Source organism: Podarcis tiliguerta (genome assembly GCF_965153285.1).
Source record: "Podarcis tiliguerta genome assembly, chromosome: 8".
In the NCBI taxonomy this organism is placed as follows: domain Eukaryota; kingdom Metazoa; phylum Chordata; class Lepidosauria; order Squamata; family Lacertidae; genus Podarcis; species Podarcis tiliguerta.
In genome coordinates this window covers 14,422,390-14,439,069 of record NC_139541.1, presented here as the reverse complement: position 1 = coordinate 14,439,069, position 16,680 = coordinate 14,422,390, and the positions used below count along the sequence as shown (strand labels likewise).

General features: G+C 41.2%; 3 protein-coding genes across 21 annotated transcripts in view; 1 reads left to right on the top strand and 2 right to left on the bottom strand.

The window, feature by feature from the left end:
* Positions 1–354, bottom strand: part of CASZ1 (castor zinc finger 1) — a 438,974-nt gene extending 438,620 nt beyond the window's left edge. For both annotated transcript variants that reach the window (XM_083453582.1, XM_083453581.1), the window contains exon 1: positions 247–354. The gene's annotated coding sequence lies outside the window, so the exon portion shown is untranslated. The remainder of the gene's footprint in view (positions 1–246) is intronic.
* Positions 355–750: 396 nt separating this feature from the next.
* Positions 751–16,680, top strand: part of TARDBP (TAR DNA binding protein) — a 45,845-nt gene continuing 29,915 nt past the window's right edge. For 4 of the 18 annotated variants that reach the window (XR_014514524.1, XR_014514525.1, XR_014514526.1 and 1 more), the window contains exons 1-7: positions 751–884; positions 3,417–3,670; positions 4,351–4,514; positions 6,130–6,270; positions 7,319–7,489; positions 8,477–9,752; positions 11,389–11,488. Coding sequence is in view for 8 of the 18 variants with exons in the window: in XM_083454124.1 (XP_083310250.1) it covers positions 3,433–3,670; positions 4,351–4,514; positions 6,130–6,270; positions 7,319–7,489; positions 8,477–9,010 (1,248 nt within the window). In the remaining 10 variants the exon portion in view is untranslated. Of the gene's footprint in view, positions 885–3,416; positions 3,671–4,350; positions 4,515–6,129; positions 6,271–7,318; positions 7,490–8,476; positions 10,521–11,388; positions 11,731–16,680 lie in introns of those variants that run through there. The other 14 variants (XR_014514520.1, XR_014514521.1, XM_083454131.1 and 11 more) reach the window with 9 other exon arrangements.
* MASP2 (MBL associated serine protease 2) overlaps positions 13,086–16,680 on the bottom strand; it is a 28,897-nt gene continuing 25,302 nt past the window's right edge. Inside the window, exon 11 of the mRNA XM_083453950.1 lies at positions 13,086–13,962. Within this exon, the coding sequence (XP_083310076.1) occupies positions 13,187–13,962 (776 nt within the window). The 3' untranslated portion in view covers positions 13,086–13,186. The remainder of the gene's footprint in view (positions 13,963–16,680) is intronic.

The following is a 16,680-nucleotide window of genomic DNA, read 5'->3' as shown; positions in this document are numbered from 1 at the left end:
AACAAATAAATGGAAATGCAGTTTATTTTAAAGGTTGTATGTTACTGTATCAATTACGTCTGAATCTGTTAATTGCCTGTATCAAGTTTATGAGGCAACTAATGTAAGTAACGTCTCCACATGTGTAAACTCCTCAAGGGTTTTGAAAGAGGTTTCCTGGCCTGTCTGGTGCTGAGGAGAAACAGAACAAAATACCTCAAAATCAAGTTTGGACAACAAAAATTAACATTTTTTTTTGTTAATTACCTCACAGAAACGCTTCGGCTATTGCGCATGCGCTTCAATATAACTTTGCCCTCCCCACCCCGTCCCCGCCATATTGTGCAACGGTTTTCTCTCACGCTTCACCGACAACTCCTGCGCACGCGCACTACCAACCACCGCTACCCAGCGAGCTTTGCTCGGATCTCCTTTTTCATCCTCCCCTTCCTTAGCTCACCATTTCCTTGAGCGCAAGCGCAGTACGCAGGCGAGTGGACCATACCACTCTCGGTTTATGGCTAGAGGAAGGGGAGTACCATCAACTTTCCTCTCAAACAAATTATTTAAACGGGGCCACCCCCGACAAGCACGGGCTGGGAAAGTACCACCAAATCGGAAGCCCTATTTGCAGTCCACGGAGCTCTCCTCGGAGCGGATAACTCCTCAGCGTCTCGAAAAGACCCCTGTCGCCTCCCCGCGCGGTCAGGATGGACCGTTCCGAGAACGCGCCTTCGAGCCTCTTGCTTTTGAGGGGAAAGAGGGCGCCGCCATTTTGTCGGCAGGGAGGGAAAAACCGCGGAGGCCCGAGAGTCCCCCTCCTCTTCCTCGCGCGGCACACGCAGGGGCTGGAACTCACCGTCGTCGTCCTTTGGTCGGTTGTTCCCTCAGGCCTCGCGCCGACGGTAAGCGAGCGGGATCCGAGGCTGAGAGGAAACCTGGGCCCCGCTCCCGAGCTGGCTTGGGGGTGGGCCGAGGCGGCCTAGCGGAGGCCTCAGGGTGGCTTTCGGGCCTAGCGCGGGAAGGCCGGGAAAGTGAGCGGTGAAACGTGGAGGGCCGTTGTCGCACACCGTGTATCTTTTGTGGAATAAACTAGGCTCAGGACGTACGATTCGAAGCACATATATAAGTATACAGTATATATATGTATATATATATATATATATATATATATATATGCGTGTACAGTATAAAGGCCGTTGGCCGCAGCGCAGCTTCCCTCAGATTAAACGAGCGCAGAGGTTTGACCTGTTAAACGCGCGCGCGCGGGGGGGGGGGGAGTCGATCCTTTATTATTTATTCTTTACAGTATTAATAATAGCAAACGTAATTTTTTTTCTTGGTAGTGGTAAGCATTAAAATTGTTGGTAAGATTTATATTTAGTATTAATAGAAAGCGTAATGTTTATTAATAATGGCAAGCACAGTCTTCATTATTGTAAACATTGCGTTTATTATTAATTCTAAGCATGGTCTTTCTTAATAAGGGCAAGTATTATATTTATCATGTCTTTACAGCTGAACGTTCTGTGTGTTTACTCCGAAGTAAATGTTAATATTATGTTGATGATTATGATGATGATTTCTGATTCTTATTCATGCTACACAATGAGGTCTCAGGATGGGTTGCAATAACTTAAAAATAAAATATTAAAAATTTTAAAATACACTGCAATCAAGAGAATAGGGTGGGCCAGGTTAAAGAGGTGTATCGATGCATCAAATGTGTTCTTAAATATTTTAAATTTTGATGTTACTAATGTAATTTTTTTAATTTGAATTAAAATTTTGTTAGGTGTGTTGATAATAATGTATTTCTAACTCCTACTATTTGTGGTGGTGCTTACTTATTACCTTAATTTATAGGCTACTATTTTATAATACTAATTTATAGATTACTATTTTACAACAACAACAAATTTTATATACCCTGCCCATCTGGCTGGATTTCTTTTACTTTTTAAAAGAGTAACCCACCCCATCTGTACATCCCAGGGTGGGATTCATAACATCATAGAATTATTGAGTTGGAAGGGACCACTAGGGTCATCTAGCCCCACCCCCTGCAGTGCAGAAATCTTTTGCCCAGTGTGAGGCTCGAACCCATGACCCTGAGATGAAGAGTCCTATTCTCTACTAACAGAGCTACTCTAGGCTTATAAGCAATAAAATATACAACAATTCAACACTAAAATGCACAACTTGAAACAAATGAAGGTGCATTTCCTCTAATTATCTCAACGTATTCTACATGCTTCAGGTTACAAGAAAGGAGAACTTTCTAACAGTAAGAGCTATGGACTTCCTTGGAAGGTGGTAGACACCTTCATTGAGATTTTTAAGCAGAGGTTGGATGCCCATCTGTCATGGCTGCTTTAGTCAAGATTCCTGCATTGCAGGGGGTTGGACTAGATGACCCTTAGGATCCCTTCCAATTCGACAATTCTGTGATTCCAAAAATAACTTTTCTAGGGATATTCATCCTTGTTTTCTAACATTATTTGAAAGGGGAAGCACATTCTGAGTTCTACCATTAGACAGAGGAGTAAGGGCCAATGAAAGGCTGTGTATTCTGTACTTTAGAGAAAACATATAAGGTCATTCTGGCCCCCAGCCATCGGCTGGAGACATAATAATTACAGAGAGCTCCCCCCTCCCTGGCAGGAGGAACTCTTCTCCAACTGCCACTTGCCTTGGCACTGCTGAAGTCAGAGAAAGTGCTGTCTGATTTAATGCTGCCAGCCAGAGCAGCAGAGGCCACAAGGTAGTTGAACCTCTTAAACCAGATATAAATGCTTGTACCACTTGCCATTTTCCTTTGGCTTTGCTTAGCTCATTTCCACATGTTTCTCTTGTTTGTTTTTAATTTTATTTACATTTGTAAGATGAGGTCAGGACCTGAAGATTATTGATTGATATGAACTGATTTTGGATACAATTTTCATCTGAAAAGCAGAATAAAATAAGAACTGGCCAATTCAGTCAGTGAACACAACCAACTCTCATCCATTAATTTCAGTGTGCCTACTCTGAGTAAGACTTTGGTAGCTATAACCCATAATATGTATAAGAACACGGGAAGCTCTCCAACACTCGTCCAGACTATTTGTAAATCTAGCTCAATATTATCTACTTTGAGTGATAGTGACTCTCTAGTCTTTCAGGTAGAGGTCTATTACATAACCTAATACCATGTTGTTTTGGCTGGAGATTCTATAGATTGACCTGAGACCTTCTGCTTGTGAAGCATGTGCTCTACCATAGAACTATGTTAATTGTTTATCTGTACTACTTAATTAGGAAAACGGAGGGACAACTGTTTTTACTTCAGAGTGCCGTACATATAGTAAACCACTTCTACAGTAACTTGTTACTACCAACTATGACAGTTTTTTAAAACTAGATATTATTCGCTTTTCTCTTTTTTTATTCTTTAGCAACACCACGGCAGAAATGTCAGAATACATTCGGGTTACCGAAGATGAAAATGAGGAACCCATTGAGATTCCTTCAGAGGATGATGGGACTGTCTTGCTCTCCACAGTTACTGCTCAGTTTCCAGGAGCATGTGGCCTGCGTTACAGGAACCCCGTGTCTCAGTGTATGAGAGGGGTCCGATTAGTGGAAGGAATTCTGCATGCACCAGATAATGGCTGGGGAAATCTGGTGTATGTTGTTAACTATCCCAAAGGTGTGTGCTTTGTTTGTATGTGCTATTTTTTGCTTTTAAAAAAGAAAGAATCATGGATAATTTTTGAAAATGAAAACCTATATATGGATAATTTATTTTCTTTTAGTTTGCCTTAGAATTCCAAATCCCTATAAGTTGCTCAAATTGTTAGGCAATTGAGCAACTTTTATTTTTTATACCCCACATTGATCAACTAGATTATTATTTTTTCTTGTGAACTGCCCTGAGATATTTAGTTGAAGGGCAGTATATAAATAATAATTATTATTATTATTATTAAAAATAGTAGTATGCCTTTTTTTATTCTTTTAGATACAAGTTACCAGTGGCAGCAGTTTTAAAGGTGAAAAGGATTAAAATAAGACTTTCCCCAAAATACAAGTGGGAGCAATTGGTGTATTTATAGCAAATACACTTTAAGGCTGGAATCCTAAACACGGTTACTAGGGAATTAGCCTCATTGAACACAGTAGTACTTCTGAGTACATGCATTTTAAGGGAAACCTTTTAAAAGCCCTACATTGAACATTAATGAATTGGCTTCTGAGTAAATTTAGGATTGGGCTGCATGTAGCTCTAGAATGATCTGCTCCACTAAAATGTTTCATTGCAACTAATGGGATTATTTGTTTAGTTATTTTTAAAAGTGCTGACTGTTTGATGGACACATCTATCTTTAGACAACAAGAGGAAAATGGATGAGGCAGATGCCTCATCAGCTGTTAAGGTGAAAAGAGCAGTACAGAAAACATCAGATTTGATAGTTCTGGGTCTTCCGTGGAAAACAACTGAGCAAGACCTGAAGGAGTACTTCAGCACATTCGGAGAAGTTCTTATGGTGCAGGTATCTAGCTTTCTTTTCGATAAACAGTTATGTCCCTGAACATTAGGGTAACTGTTGTACTCCCTATCATGAATGCTGTGTTGTCCCTAAGTAAAACAGCTGACCATTGCTTCTGGTTATGGAGAGGAGGAAGAGAACTCAGTCTGTTCCTTCTGTTTGCATTTAGGCCGGCAACAGGAGTAACTACTCTTTCATGAGCCACAATTAGTTAAACCATAGAAGAGCTACTAGATATTGCTTGACCCACTGCAAAAATGGTGAAGTTAGCGATTTCCTATTTTTTCCCCTTACAACTTGCCACCCTCCTAAGTTCTCTGAAGCGCTTCCCACTGGACTGCCTAATTCAAATATGTAAAGCTGCTGTACATTTATTTACTTTTGAATACTTATATAAGGGACGTGGGTGGCGCTGTGGGTTAAACCACAGAGCCTAGGACTTGCTGATCAGAAAGTCGGCGGTTCGAATCCCCGCAATGGGGTGAGCTCCTGCCAACCTAGCAGTTTGAAAGCATGTCAAAGTGCAAGTAGATAAATAGGTACCGCTCCGGTGGGAAGGTAAACGGCTTTTCCATGTGCTGCTCTGGTTTGTCAGAAGCGGCTTAGCTCCCTCGGCCTATAGAGTGAGATGAGCGCCGCAACCCGAGAGTCAGTTGTGACTGGACCGAATGGTCAGGGGTCCCTTTACCTTTACCTTACTTATATACCACTTTATAGTGCTGAGAGGTTCTCAAAATGACTCAAAAGAATTTCACAATAAAAATTGTATCCCAACCTGGTATTGAGAACAGAAATTTCTTTTTGGTAACAGAATTGTTGAGGTGCCATTTCCTATCCTCAGACATCTGATTTCCTTTGTGTTGTCCTCAGAGGCAAGCCAGTGGTACTGAGCAGCTATATGTGTTTCAGAATTTGGCTCAATTCCTGGTTTTAGTCTGTTTTGGTATTGAGTTTTGTCAGTTGAATTTAATGTGGTAAAAATGAATAGTTGTGACATTTTCATGCTGGTAGCTGGACTTGTTCATCTAAATCTGAGTCATGTGTTTGTGTGTGAACCTTGAAAGTTAAATGGCATATGCCACGAATTTAACCTTTCTGCTTGAATTGAAACTTGCACACACTGATTTAACTTTTTGATTGTCAAAATAACATTATTTGAAGCTTTTTATACCCTGTTCTTCAGCCAGAGAAGCTCAGAGCAGCTTACATAAGATTTGTAACAAACAAGCCAGTTCTTTCCCTCAGGCTTACAATATAAAATGCATGACTCAAGCTAACAATGAATGAGGAAGGAAGAAGCAAACAAGCCAATTTGGACACCACTTCCAAGAGCCAAGCTGAGCTGGTTTCTCAGTAGAGCTGATGGAGTGGCCCCTCCTCCATTGTATGCCTCGGCTGCAGTCAGATAGAATGATGGTTGAGGAGGGACAGAGAAGCCTGGTTTCTATGCTATAGCTGTTAGCAAGGGAAGATGATTAAAGCAAGGTGAAATATTCTGAACTTTTTTTGCACTACATTTTGAAATTCAGTCTATAACATAGCTGAATAGAAGTAGTACATAAATGCCAGCACATTGTGATTGTTGTTCTAGCCATGTAATCTCTTCTCTTAACTCCAGGTTAAGAAGGACATCAAAACTGGCCACTCAAAAGGGTTTGGTTTTGTAAGATTCACTGACTATGAAACCCAGGTGAAAGTCATGTCTCAGCGCCACATGATAGATGGAAGATGGTGCGACTGCAAACTTCCAAATTCTAAGGTACTTAATGTAACTTGTTCTAGGCTTTGTGAGTATGTAAAGCCAAACTTGTCAAGAATGAGCCCCAAATAACATATAAAATGAGATGTTCTTTAGTTCTAAATACATTGGCTGGGGTTCAAAATACTGCATAAGCATCATCCCTCCATGCCACATAGCAGATCACTTTTGAAACTGATGGCACTTTTCAAAATTGGTTAAAGAGGAACAGCAAACAAGTCCCTTTGATCACAACTGAATTAGTTCTTTGGGTTCTGGCTATTCACTCACTGTTCCATATAGAACAGGGCTTAGGAACCTTTTTCAGACCACCTGAGCAACCTTTCAGGAGCCGTATGCTTGTGGTAGGAGGGGTTAGTGGCAAATGCAGCCAGAGTATTGCGGTGTTGCCTTTATCAATGGGCTAGTTTCTACACATCCCACAGAGCCTCCTGTATTCCAGGCAAACAAAAAGCATTATCAGACTTCAAGCACACATTTCAGCCAGGTAAAAATGCTCAGTTTTGGGTGCAAAGGAAGGCTGATGAAGGATATGGGCTGCCAAGTACGGGTATGGCATGGTGAAATGTCCAGGACCAAGTAGAGGGGCTTGGAGGATCACATTTGATCCCCAAGCCTGAGGTTCCCCATTTCTGAAAAAGAACTTCAAGGAAGTGTTCTTACTATTGTAGCCAGCATGTCATGTTAATTTTTTGCAGTGTTTGTCTAGGAGTGCAGGTGAAACAAGAAATAGTTGTGCTGCTTCTCCCAGTTTCTCAAAAATGTTTACAGTATAATTAACTGTGTCTTCTAAGCTTGGCACAAGTTCTGTGTTCAGATTGTAACATTCCTTGTTTGCTAGCCTGTTTCTAATCATATGTTGCTATACATTTAAGCATCAAAAGATACAGTTACAGAATCTAGAATGGGTTTCATGGTTAGTTTCTGTTTAGCTGGAAAATCTGTCAGCTCTTGTGGTGTGTACAACTGCGTCGGTATGTTGGTTATTACAATAGCTAGGCAAAAACATTTTTATTAATTGAAATCTTTTGTTCTGCATTGACACCAGCAAAGTCCAGATGAACCTTTGCGTAGCAGGAAGGTGTTTGTTGGGCGTTGCACCGACGACATGACTGCAGATGAGCTCCGTCAGTTTTTTTCCCAGTATGGAGAAGTGGTTGATGTCTTCATCCCCAAACCCTTCAGAGCTTTTGCTTTTGTTACGTTTGCTGATGATCAGGTATTCATTCAGGGCCCTGATTTTTTGCTGATGTGTGGGCAACTTAATCATTTTTTAATCATTGTTCATTAAGTTTCTGTTTACTTATTGTGTATAAAGACCTTGTGCAGCAGGCTTATGAGTGTTAAGACAGACTAATTGTTGTCCTATTGAATGGCCATCTTTCATAAATACTTTAGCTGAGATTCCTGCATTGTGGGGGGTTGGACTAGATGATCCTTTCCAACTCTACAGTTCTATGATTCTATTAATAGCATTCCTATTGGGTGCAAATCACGTTCACTCTTAAGGTGGAAATTTGGAAAGCTTGACCCTAGAGGTACCCCTGTTCACTGACTTGCTTAACAGATGTAGCTGAATATTTATCCAACTTGTCAGTGTTCAGTTGCAGAGCTAGACACAAGGCAAGCCTTGTCCACTGGAATTAGTAGCCTCTAAACTTATTGCCTTAATTGTCTAAGCATACATATTGTGCATTTGTAGCACACCAACTGATTGAAAGGAGACTGAGGGGTGAAGAGGAAAAAACTCCTAGTTCTAGAACCTTTTCAGCTTGTTGCTGAGAAGCAGTATGTTCTTGCCACAGACCACTTGTTGAGTCACTGTTTACAAGTCTGTGCAAAGTAATCTTACTGAACAGTAAACTGTATAAATTGTCATTGATATAAAGATAGCATCTTTGTCTTAGAAATCTTAAATGAGGGTCATGTGAGCAAATGTGCTGCTTCTTCCCTTGGCTGTTCATATTGAGCAGAAACAGTAAAGAGGTCCAGTGCACTTAAAATGGAATGTTCTCATTCTACAGTGTCATTCTTTACGAGGACTGAATTTTCCATTGCAATGAGGGGTACTTTTTTACTGTCATAGACCAGGATAAGCACAAAATTAAGCCCTATAGTTTTGTATGTTACTTCGGTTTAAAGTTGCTTGCTTGTGCCTGATTTTTGTTTTCAAAGTTACTCAGTCTGTGTACCTTATTTCTTATAGGTTGCCCAGTCCCTTTGTGGCGAGGACTTGATCATAAAAGGAATCAGCGTCCATATATCCAATGCTGAACCTAAGCATAATAGCAGTAGACAACTAGAAAGAGGTGGAAGATTTGGTGGTAATCCAGGAGGCTTTGGGAATCAGGGTGGATTTCCTAACCGGGGGGGAGGTGGTGGTGGTGGAGGGTTGGGAAACAACCAGGGCAGTAACATGGGTGGTGGGATGAACTTTGGAGCCTTTAGTATCAACCCAGCCATGATGGCAGCAGCTCAGGCAGCGCTCCAAAGCAGTTGGGGGATGATGGGCATGCTAGCTAGCCAGCAAAACCAGTCTGGGCCATCGGGGAACAACCAGCCACAAGGCAACATGCAGAGGGAGCAGAGCCAGGGCTTTAGTTCAGGGAGTAATTCTTACGGAGGCTCTAACTCGGGTGCAGCAATAGGGTGGGGTTCATCAAATACGGGCTCTAGCAGTGGTTTTAATGGCGGTTTTGGCTCAAGCATGGAATCCAAATCATCTGGCTGGGGAATGTAGGCAACCTAATAACTGACTCTGTGGTGGGAAATCAGATTTTTTTTCTAGAGCTCCTGGTAAGTATATTATAAGATGCATATACTGAAACAAAACTAAACAAAAAAAAATCCAAATTTGTTCAGCGTGTAGTATATTTCAACAATATTTTTGACAAATTTTTCTTTTCTAATGGGGAATAAAAGGAAGATTAAATGGAGTTTTATAGGTTTTGTTACAATGAGTTGGAATACATGAGTTGGGATATTGAGTGGTTTGAAAGTGAACTGCTGTTCGCCTGACTGGTAAACGGACGCTCTGCAATTTGATAGGAATTCGTAAAAATTTGATTCCTCATTTCCTAGTCAGCTGAGATCTTTGCATGTTTCAAAAATGGAAGCCATTTTTCAGAAACAGCATCCTTTCCTTGTTAGTTTTTTTTTCTTTAAAAATTTAATTTGATCCCCCGCCATAAGAATTTTTCTCTCTCTTTCTCTCCCTCCCCCTCCCCCAAATGTCCTGTGTGGAGAATGCAATGTTGGTGTCGGCTTTTTTTCCTTTTAACACTGTCTCCCCTCCTCATACTAAAGTACGGTATGAAGACCTCATTTAATCCTTGCAGTTCATCTCATTTCAAATGTGTATGGAAGAAGCACTTCATTGAAAGCAGTGCAGTTAAAAAAACCTGCCTTAGGAATACTCCTGTCTCCATGCTTTCCTCATCCAAGACTCCTTCATCACACTGCACATGCTACGTCTTAAGACGGTGGGTGTTCCATTTTTATCCGCTACTCTTTTTATTTCATGGAGTCGTATTCAACGCTATGAACGCAAGGCTGTGAGATGGAACCAGAAGGCTTGTTTGAACTTTTGAAAAACCTTGTGTGGGATTGGATTGGATTGGTGGTGCCGAGGCATGTGAGGGCTTGGTATGTGCGAGAAAAAGGAGGAGGCGCATGCAAGAGAGAGACCTGGTGGTGCATTTTGGGATTTTTTAAAAAATAAAAACAAAAATTCTTGGCACGATGTCCCTCGATCCTGTGGCTTTGGTGAGAGTGTGCGGAGAGAGCATTGGGAGCGGACGTACGAGTGTTTTTCTTGCATTCAGAAGGACATCGTGATCTGGAAGAACTTAAGTGGGGGGGCTTTTTACTTAGTTAACCGATTAGTTGGATGTGTTAAGTGAAATGAATATCTGTATATATATTTTTTCTCCTTTATGTCAACTCTGCTGTGAATGCTGTATGGTGTGTGTTCTTTTCTGTTTAATGATCCTGTAAGTGTGGTAACGTGAACTGAAGGTGGGGCTTTTGATGGGAACATCCAGCTTGTGGTGTGCTTTGTGGGTCTTTTTTTTTTTGGTTTTTTTTTGTAGCAGAGCTCACTTCCGAGCTTGGGGGTTCCCTTATGGGTGGAAGATTTTTTCTGTCTGTAAGATATCCATATGAATGCTGTTTGCTGCAGTTCTGTGTTTGGATGCTTTTTATAAGATTTGTCAATGTAGGACATTCTTAAATAAAACTGATTTAAGTAATATGTGTGTGTGTTTGACAGCCCCCAAATGCAAAGAGTTCATAGCAGTTAACTTTGTTTTTTTATATCTTATGTTGGGATAAAACTGTTGTAAAAATTTATTTGCTGTTTTAAGTTTGCTGTTCCATCAATGTAGTTGAACCCTGTAGCTCCACTCAAGTCCCATCTGCCTAGCATTTTGTGATGATACACATCTGAAATCCGGTTCTGCCAAATGAGGTATCCCATCCCTGATGAGCAGTTCCCTTTAGAAGACTGAGTGTTGGAGACAAGAGCCAAAACTCTCAGCATACCTGTGGTATTGAGGCTCCAGTGTATTCTGTTTTATGTGACTGAATTGGTGGGCTACAGTATTAAGTCCTCAGTTGGTTTCACCATAAAGGACATCCACTTAACCATGTGTTAGTAGAAGTGTTAGGTTTTCCTGTGTAAAGGAGCAGAATCGACAAGATTGTCGACTCAGTAGTCCTAAAAACTTGTTAAATTTGTTAAATCACGAGGGTCATTCCATTACTTGATTTAAATTTTACAGCTTCCATTTTGCAGACTCTGGAAAACTGGTATAGTGCTGTTTCATTGTGAATTTTCCCCAAACCCTGAAAAGTTAGCTTCCATTTTCCCTTCAATCTGCAGTTTATATTCATTCTTTTTAAAAGACTGATATGGACACTTAAAACGTGTTGTTGGGTGTTCATACTGGCATTGCTGTTTAATGCTAAAATCCACACATACTCCAGCACCTGCCTCTCATTGTAAAACAAATCTGACTATTCCAGAGAACAGATATTCTTGAATAAATTGCTTAACCTTTTCTGCACCTAAGTCACATCCATTGCCAAACTCTGTACCATCTGAATTTTGCATTTTAGCACTTGCACTAATACCAGCTACTGCTGCTGAGTAACACTTAATATGGTATTCTCGGACCTCCAAAGGCTAAACTGTGTCATCTCGGGAAGGATCATAAGGGTAAGTTTAATACATCGCTGGCATGGTTTAAATTATTTTTAACTTGTCTTTTTAAAAAAAAGTTTAGGGCCAAGGGGGAACACATGCTGTCATATTTTAATCCCAGTAGATCACTAAGGGTTCTTCTCTCCCCTCCCTCAGATACCTAAGTGTATTAAGAAATGTTTTCAAACATTATTCATATCTTTAATTTTTATTTCCACCAGTGTGTTAAAGCAAGTTAATAAAAGGTATTCTCATAACTTGAGTGTCGAGTCTTGTTTTGCTTTAACTTTCAATAGACTTGCATCTATTATGCTAATGTGATTTAAAGTGTCAAATAAGGAGCACAGTCAGTTTAACACCGCTAGAAGGATTATCTTGCTAATGAGCTTCATTTAGTAATAAACAGGATAGTAATTTAACAAAGGCCCTATGTGAGCAAATGTGTTTGTGTGTTTCGGTTACCTACTGAGCATCTCTTAATTACTGAGGCGATGCTACTCAAATAGATGTAGTGTTGACAATTTCCTCTTGCAGTCCAAATCTGTGTGGGTGTGAATTGAGTCTTGGAGTGCTTTGGTCTCAGCAGTTGCAAATGTAATGTTGCAGCTGATTAAACAACACCTCTGGGGGTCTTGTCCTATTCCTCTGAGCTGTATGTATCTGTTTTGGCTGTCAGTACACCCTGCTTATAAGAACAGAATAGTTTCTGAAATCTTTTCTCAGTAGTAGGGCACAGGGGAGTTCCATGGGTGCTACAGCTTTGTCAGAGTTTGCATAATTTTGGGGAGCTACTAGATGTAGATCGACAAAACAGAAAATGAAGCCCTTGAACTTAATCACCAGCTAGTTAAGATTGGGCTCTTTAATCTGTTCCGGAAGGAAGTTTAATACCATTAGGACCAATGCCTGCAGTTTGGACAGTGAGTGGAGGAATTTGTAGAAGGTAATATTGTTGGTGGCAATGGAAGTGGTAAAAAAGCAACAGCTTAGAATCTTGAAGCATGTCACTAAGAGATACTAAGTGACTTTAGGGACTGGATTCTTTTACCACCTCTATGAACCATCTGGTTGTGATGATCAACATATTACATCTCTTATAACTCTTTGTTGAGGATCATTAATAGGAAACTTTTCAGATGGTCATTAAGACCCACTCGTGTACCCCCAGAAGGAACAGAAAACCTGATGTACCTCTGCTGAGGAGAGCAATAGAGTGCACACATTTGTTTTTTTTTATTAACATTTAAATTTGGAACAAGAAACATGTTGCATTGAACTTATGAAACCGTTGTAAGGCACTTGCTCCAGGGGAGTAGGGAAAAACAACAACTTTAAAGGTCCAGCTGTTTGGGGGGGGAACAGCTCCCCCCTATTCCCCAAAAGTAGAACAAGCACACGAGAGGCATGTGAAATGATACCTAATTTTACATGGAGTGTGCTTCATTTTCTTTGAAAACATGCTGCCTTCCCTGCTTCGGTAGCTCACAACACTGAATTCCCTCAGTAGCATATGATTTTGAGTAAACATGCACAGGGTTCTGCTGTACATTGAATAACCTGGAAGCATTTACCGCTTGATCTTCGGCATATTTACCTAAAATTGAAGTCCCAGTTAATGTACTATATTTTTTTATTTCTTGCGTAATTGTAATTCTGTGCAAAGCTTTTCTTTTCTTGGTAATGTGATACAAATGAAATGGTAAAAAATAATAATCAAGAATTTTGGGAAATGATGTCTTCAATCCAGGAAATGTAGTTGATCACTTTAGTGTATACACCATACAGCTCTGCAGAACCACACTCTGGAGGACCCCAGGACACAATGCCGCCTGCAAACCACCTCTTTGTTTCGGCATCAAAAAACACCAGTGACCCGCCACTATCGCCGCTACAGGAATCTCTTCCTCCTTGTTCATATCCAGCACAGAACATGTTTTCTGTCAACACTAGTTGCTTCCCCTCCAAAGTCTGGTTTGCATAAGCAGCTTTACACTTCTCTGGATCAACCACATCTAGCTCAGTGTACATCAGGCTGTGTGACTGCATCCTTTTCTCTGTCCTTCCCCACCCAGCTACTACACCAGTGTTGGTTGTGTTTATGTGGAACCTGCTGCTTTGTCCTGGCAAGCAAATGGGAGTGATGTTTGCATTAATGGGGACTTTGTTCTTCAGTTTGATCAAAGCAATATCATTGTTAAAATTGATGCCATCGTTGGTAAACCCTTCATGCACAAAAACAGATTCTGCCCAAGCCTGGTGGTAGTGAGTGCTTCGCTTTCTTAGAAGCCCCAATTTCAGTGTCAAGGACGAAGCATCTGCTTCTGGGAGGACGTGGGCAGCTGTTAAGATCCAGTTATCGTACAAAAGAGCTCCACCCCCAGTTGCTCCTTGTCCATTAGTGATCAGAACTTGCCAAGGGAACTGGCCAGGCAGTGCCTTCTTTCCACCAAAAATGCGCTTCAGAGTATTTGAAGTTTGGATTCCACAAACTTGGGGGGGGGGGAGTGGGGAGAGAGAGAGAACGAATAGTGTTAGGGTTCCATTAGAGAAGCTGTCATGAATATTGCTTATAGTTCAAAATGAATGTTTCTGAATAAGTCCTGAATTTTAAGTGAGAACAGCCGTAGAATGGTAGCCTGATCCAAAGAGGGGAGTGGCTTGGGTGGGTGAGGGACAGCCTGTACTCTGTCCTTTTCAAATTCTCTGCTCAGAAAAAGCTGGCATGTCAGGCCAATTTCTTAACAGGGTAGTTTACCCTGTGCTGGGAGCTTCTGAGTTTGAGTACCCTACCTGTGTTCCCTACCTGTGTTCAACACAATTGTGGGAGGGTTGCATCATGTGTGGGTTGGGGGTATTTTCATAGGAATAATATGCATGCCTGGTGCGCAGCTGGACGTTTGGTTCATTTAACTCAGTATTGCCTGGAGCAGGGATGAGGAGTATCAAGGCCAGGGGTCAAAATGAGAGTGTGCTCACCCAAAGGCTACATGGTCATTAGCCTAAAACAGTTTCCCTACATCTGGTGTCTAGTATAGACTTTCATTGTCCAGGGTTTCTGTCAGGAGGTTTCTCATATCTACTTGGATATGTTGGGGCTTGAATCTCGGAACCTCTGTAGGCAAAGAAGTCAGTCGTCTGGAATATATAGAAATGGGCTAAACCTGGTGTGTAGATGTTATGTAAATTGTCTTATATGCTCAAATTTACACAGTTCCTCTTTATTTAGGGTCCTGGCATTTTTCCTCTGTGGCCCTTTTGACTTTCATTTTTGTTTCTGTTCTGCTTTTAATTTGTGTTTGTTCTAGTTAGTGTATGGAGGTTTTCTCCTCAAAGCTATGGCCAAGATGGGACTGGGGAATAGGTTCCCTTTTCCAGAGGGCCTCAGTAAACGCTCTCTTGTGTTGTTGACTCTGTCTTTTAGAAGAGGTTTTAATCATTTCTTGCATGTTCTGCTCTCCCTGCTGACCAGAAGAACACTTCATGGTAATCCCATGTTTCCATTTTGAATTTACAACTCCCACAATCCCTGATCCTTGTCCAGATTGACTGGGGCTGATGGGAGCTGTAGTCAAAACATCTGGAGGGCAGCAAGTTGTGGAAGGTTGATCTCATTTGAAAGATGCAGTATGCCTGAAAACAAAAAAACCCAGCCTCAAGCTGTCAATTTTACAGTACAGTGGTACCTCTGGTTACAAACTTAATTCGTTCCGGAGGTCCGTTCTTAAGCTGAAACTTCTTATCATGGGGTGCGCTTTCACTAATGAGGCCTCCTGCTGTTGCGCGTGATTTCCGTTTGCATCCTGGGGCAAAGTTCGAAACCAAGAGCAGCTACTTCCAGGTTAGCAAAGCTCATAACCTGAAGCGTTTATAACCAGAAGCGTTCCTAAACAGAGGTACCACTGTAGTATGGAGAATAAATGGCTAATTCCATTGTGGCATCTACTTTGTAGAATAATCTCTTGGAGATAAGGGAGATACTGATTTTTGTGTGTTCCTGTTGGTAGTAACATCCTTATGGTGTTAATGCCAGTTCCTGGCATTTTTGGCTACTTTAACTGATTGCAATGGGGGTTTTACTGCAGTTTTGGTGAAGACTTTTTCATTATGTTTTTGATATATGCTACTCATTTTGTTGTAGATCTCTTTGCATTGCTTTGAAATGAAAGGTGGCACACAAACAATTTAAGATAGGCCATTCTCCCTTCCTTTTTGCAGGGGAAAAATTGTATTACCTAGAACTGTTTGGTAACTGGATACTTTTTAGCCTGAACAACAGAAGGCTATGGAGGCAGCTATACAGCTGCAAATATAATGTTTTAAGTGTGTTGTAAAGTGCATTATACAAATGTGACACTAGATGGTGATGGCGAGCTATGGCAAATACAATATATTTTTCAAAACTTTTTTTAAAAAGCATTTTCCGTGTTTTTTATATGGTCTAGATTCCACCTGAGTGGAACATGATAGCTTTCTTCAGATACCTTGAAGGGTTGTATAGAAGAGGGGATTTGTTCTTGGTTGCCCTAGGGGGCAAGGCTAGATCTAATGGTTTTATGTTATACTGGAGGGTAGAGTTTAAGTGAACATTAAGCAACTGCTCTTGATGGTGGAAGCAATTTAAAAATGAAACAAATTCCCTGGAGGGGTGTGGGTTCTCCCTTGCTGGAAGTCTTTCATATAGAGGCCAGGCAGCCATCTGTTAAAGATGCTGTACCTTTTGATTTTCTGCAGTGAGCAGAAGTTGGGCTAGATGGCCTGCAACATCTCCCTCTAACTCAATGACTAACTTTCTCTTTTGGGACATGGCATTGTCTTTGGTCAGGAATGGGGAAGATGCAGCCCTCCAGATGTTGGACCTCTAGCTCTGGATGAGTTAAGAGAAAGGGGGCTGATGGGTAGGATAAGGTATAAAGGCTGCTTTGCACCATTTTAAAGTCTGTGAAGACAAAAGTCGGGAATGGGGAACCTGAGGTCCTCTAGCTGCTGTAACTTCCACTGTCCCTGGCTGTTGGCTATGGTGGATGGGGCTGAAGAGAACCACAGGTTCTCCATTCCTGGTCAAAACCGAGGTGGGAGTGAGGGTGACAAAATGGGATACAGTATTTCATCAGTCAAAAATATTTCAACTTCTGAAGTGAATTTGGAGAGGGGGAGAAAACAAGATGTTTCCAGGCCATTTATCTTGTGAAGTGTCGCCTGGCTATGTT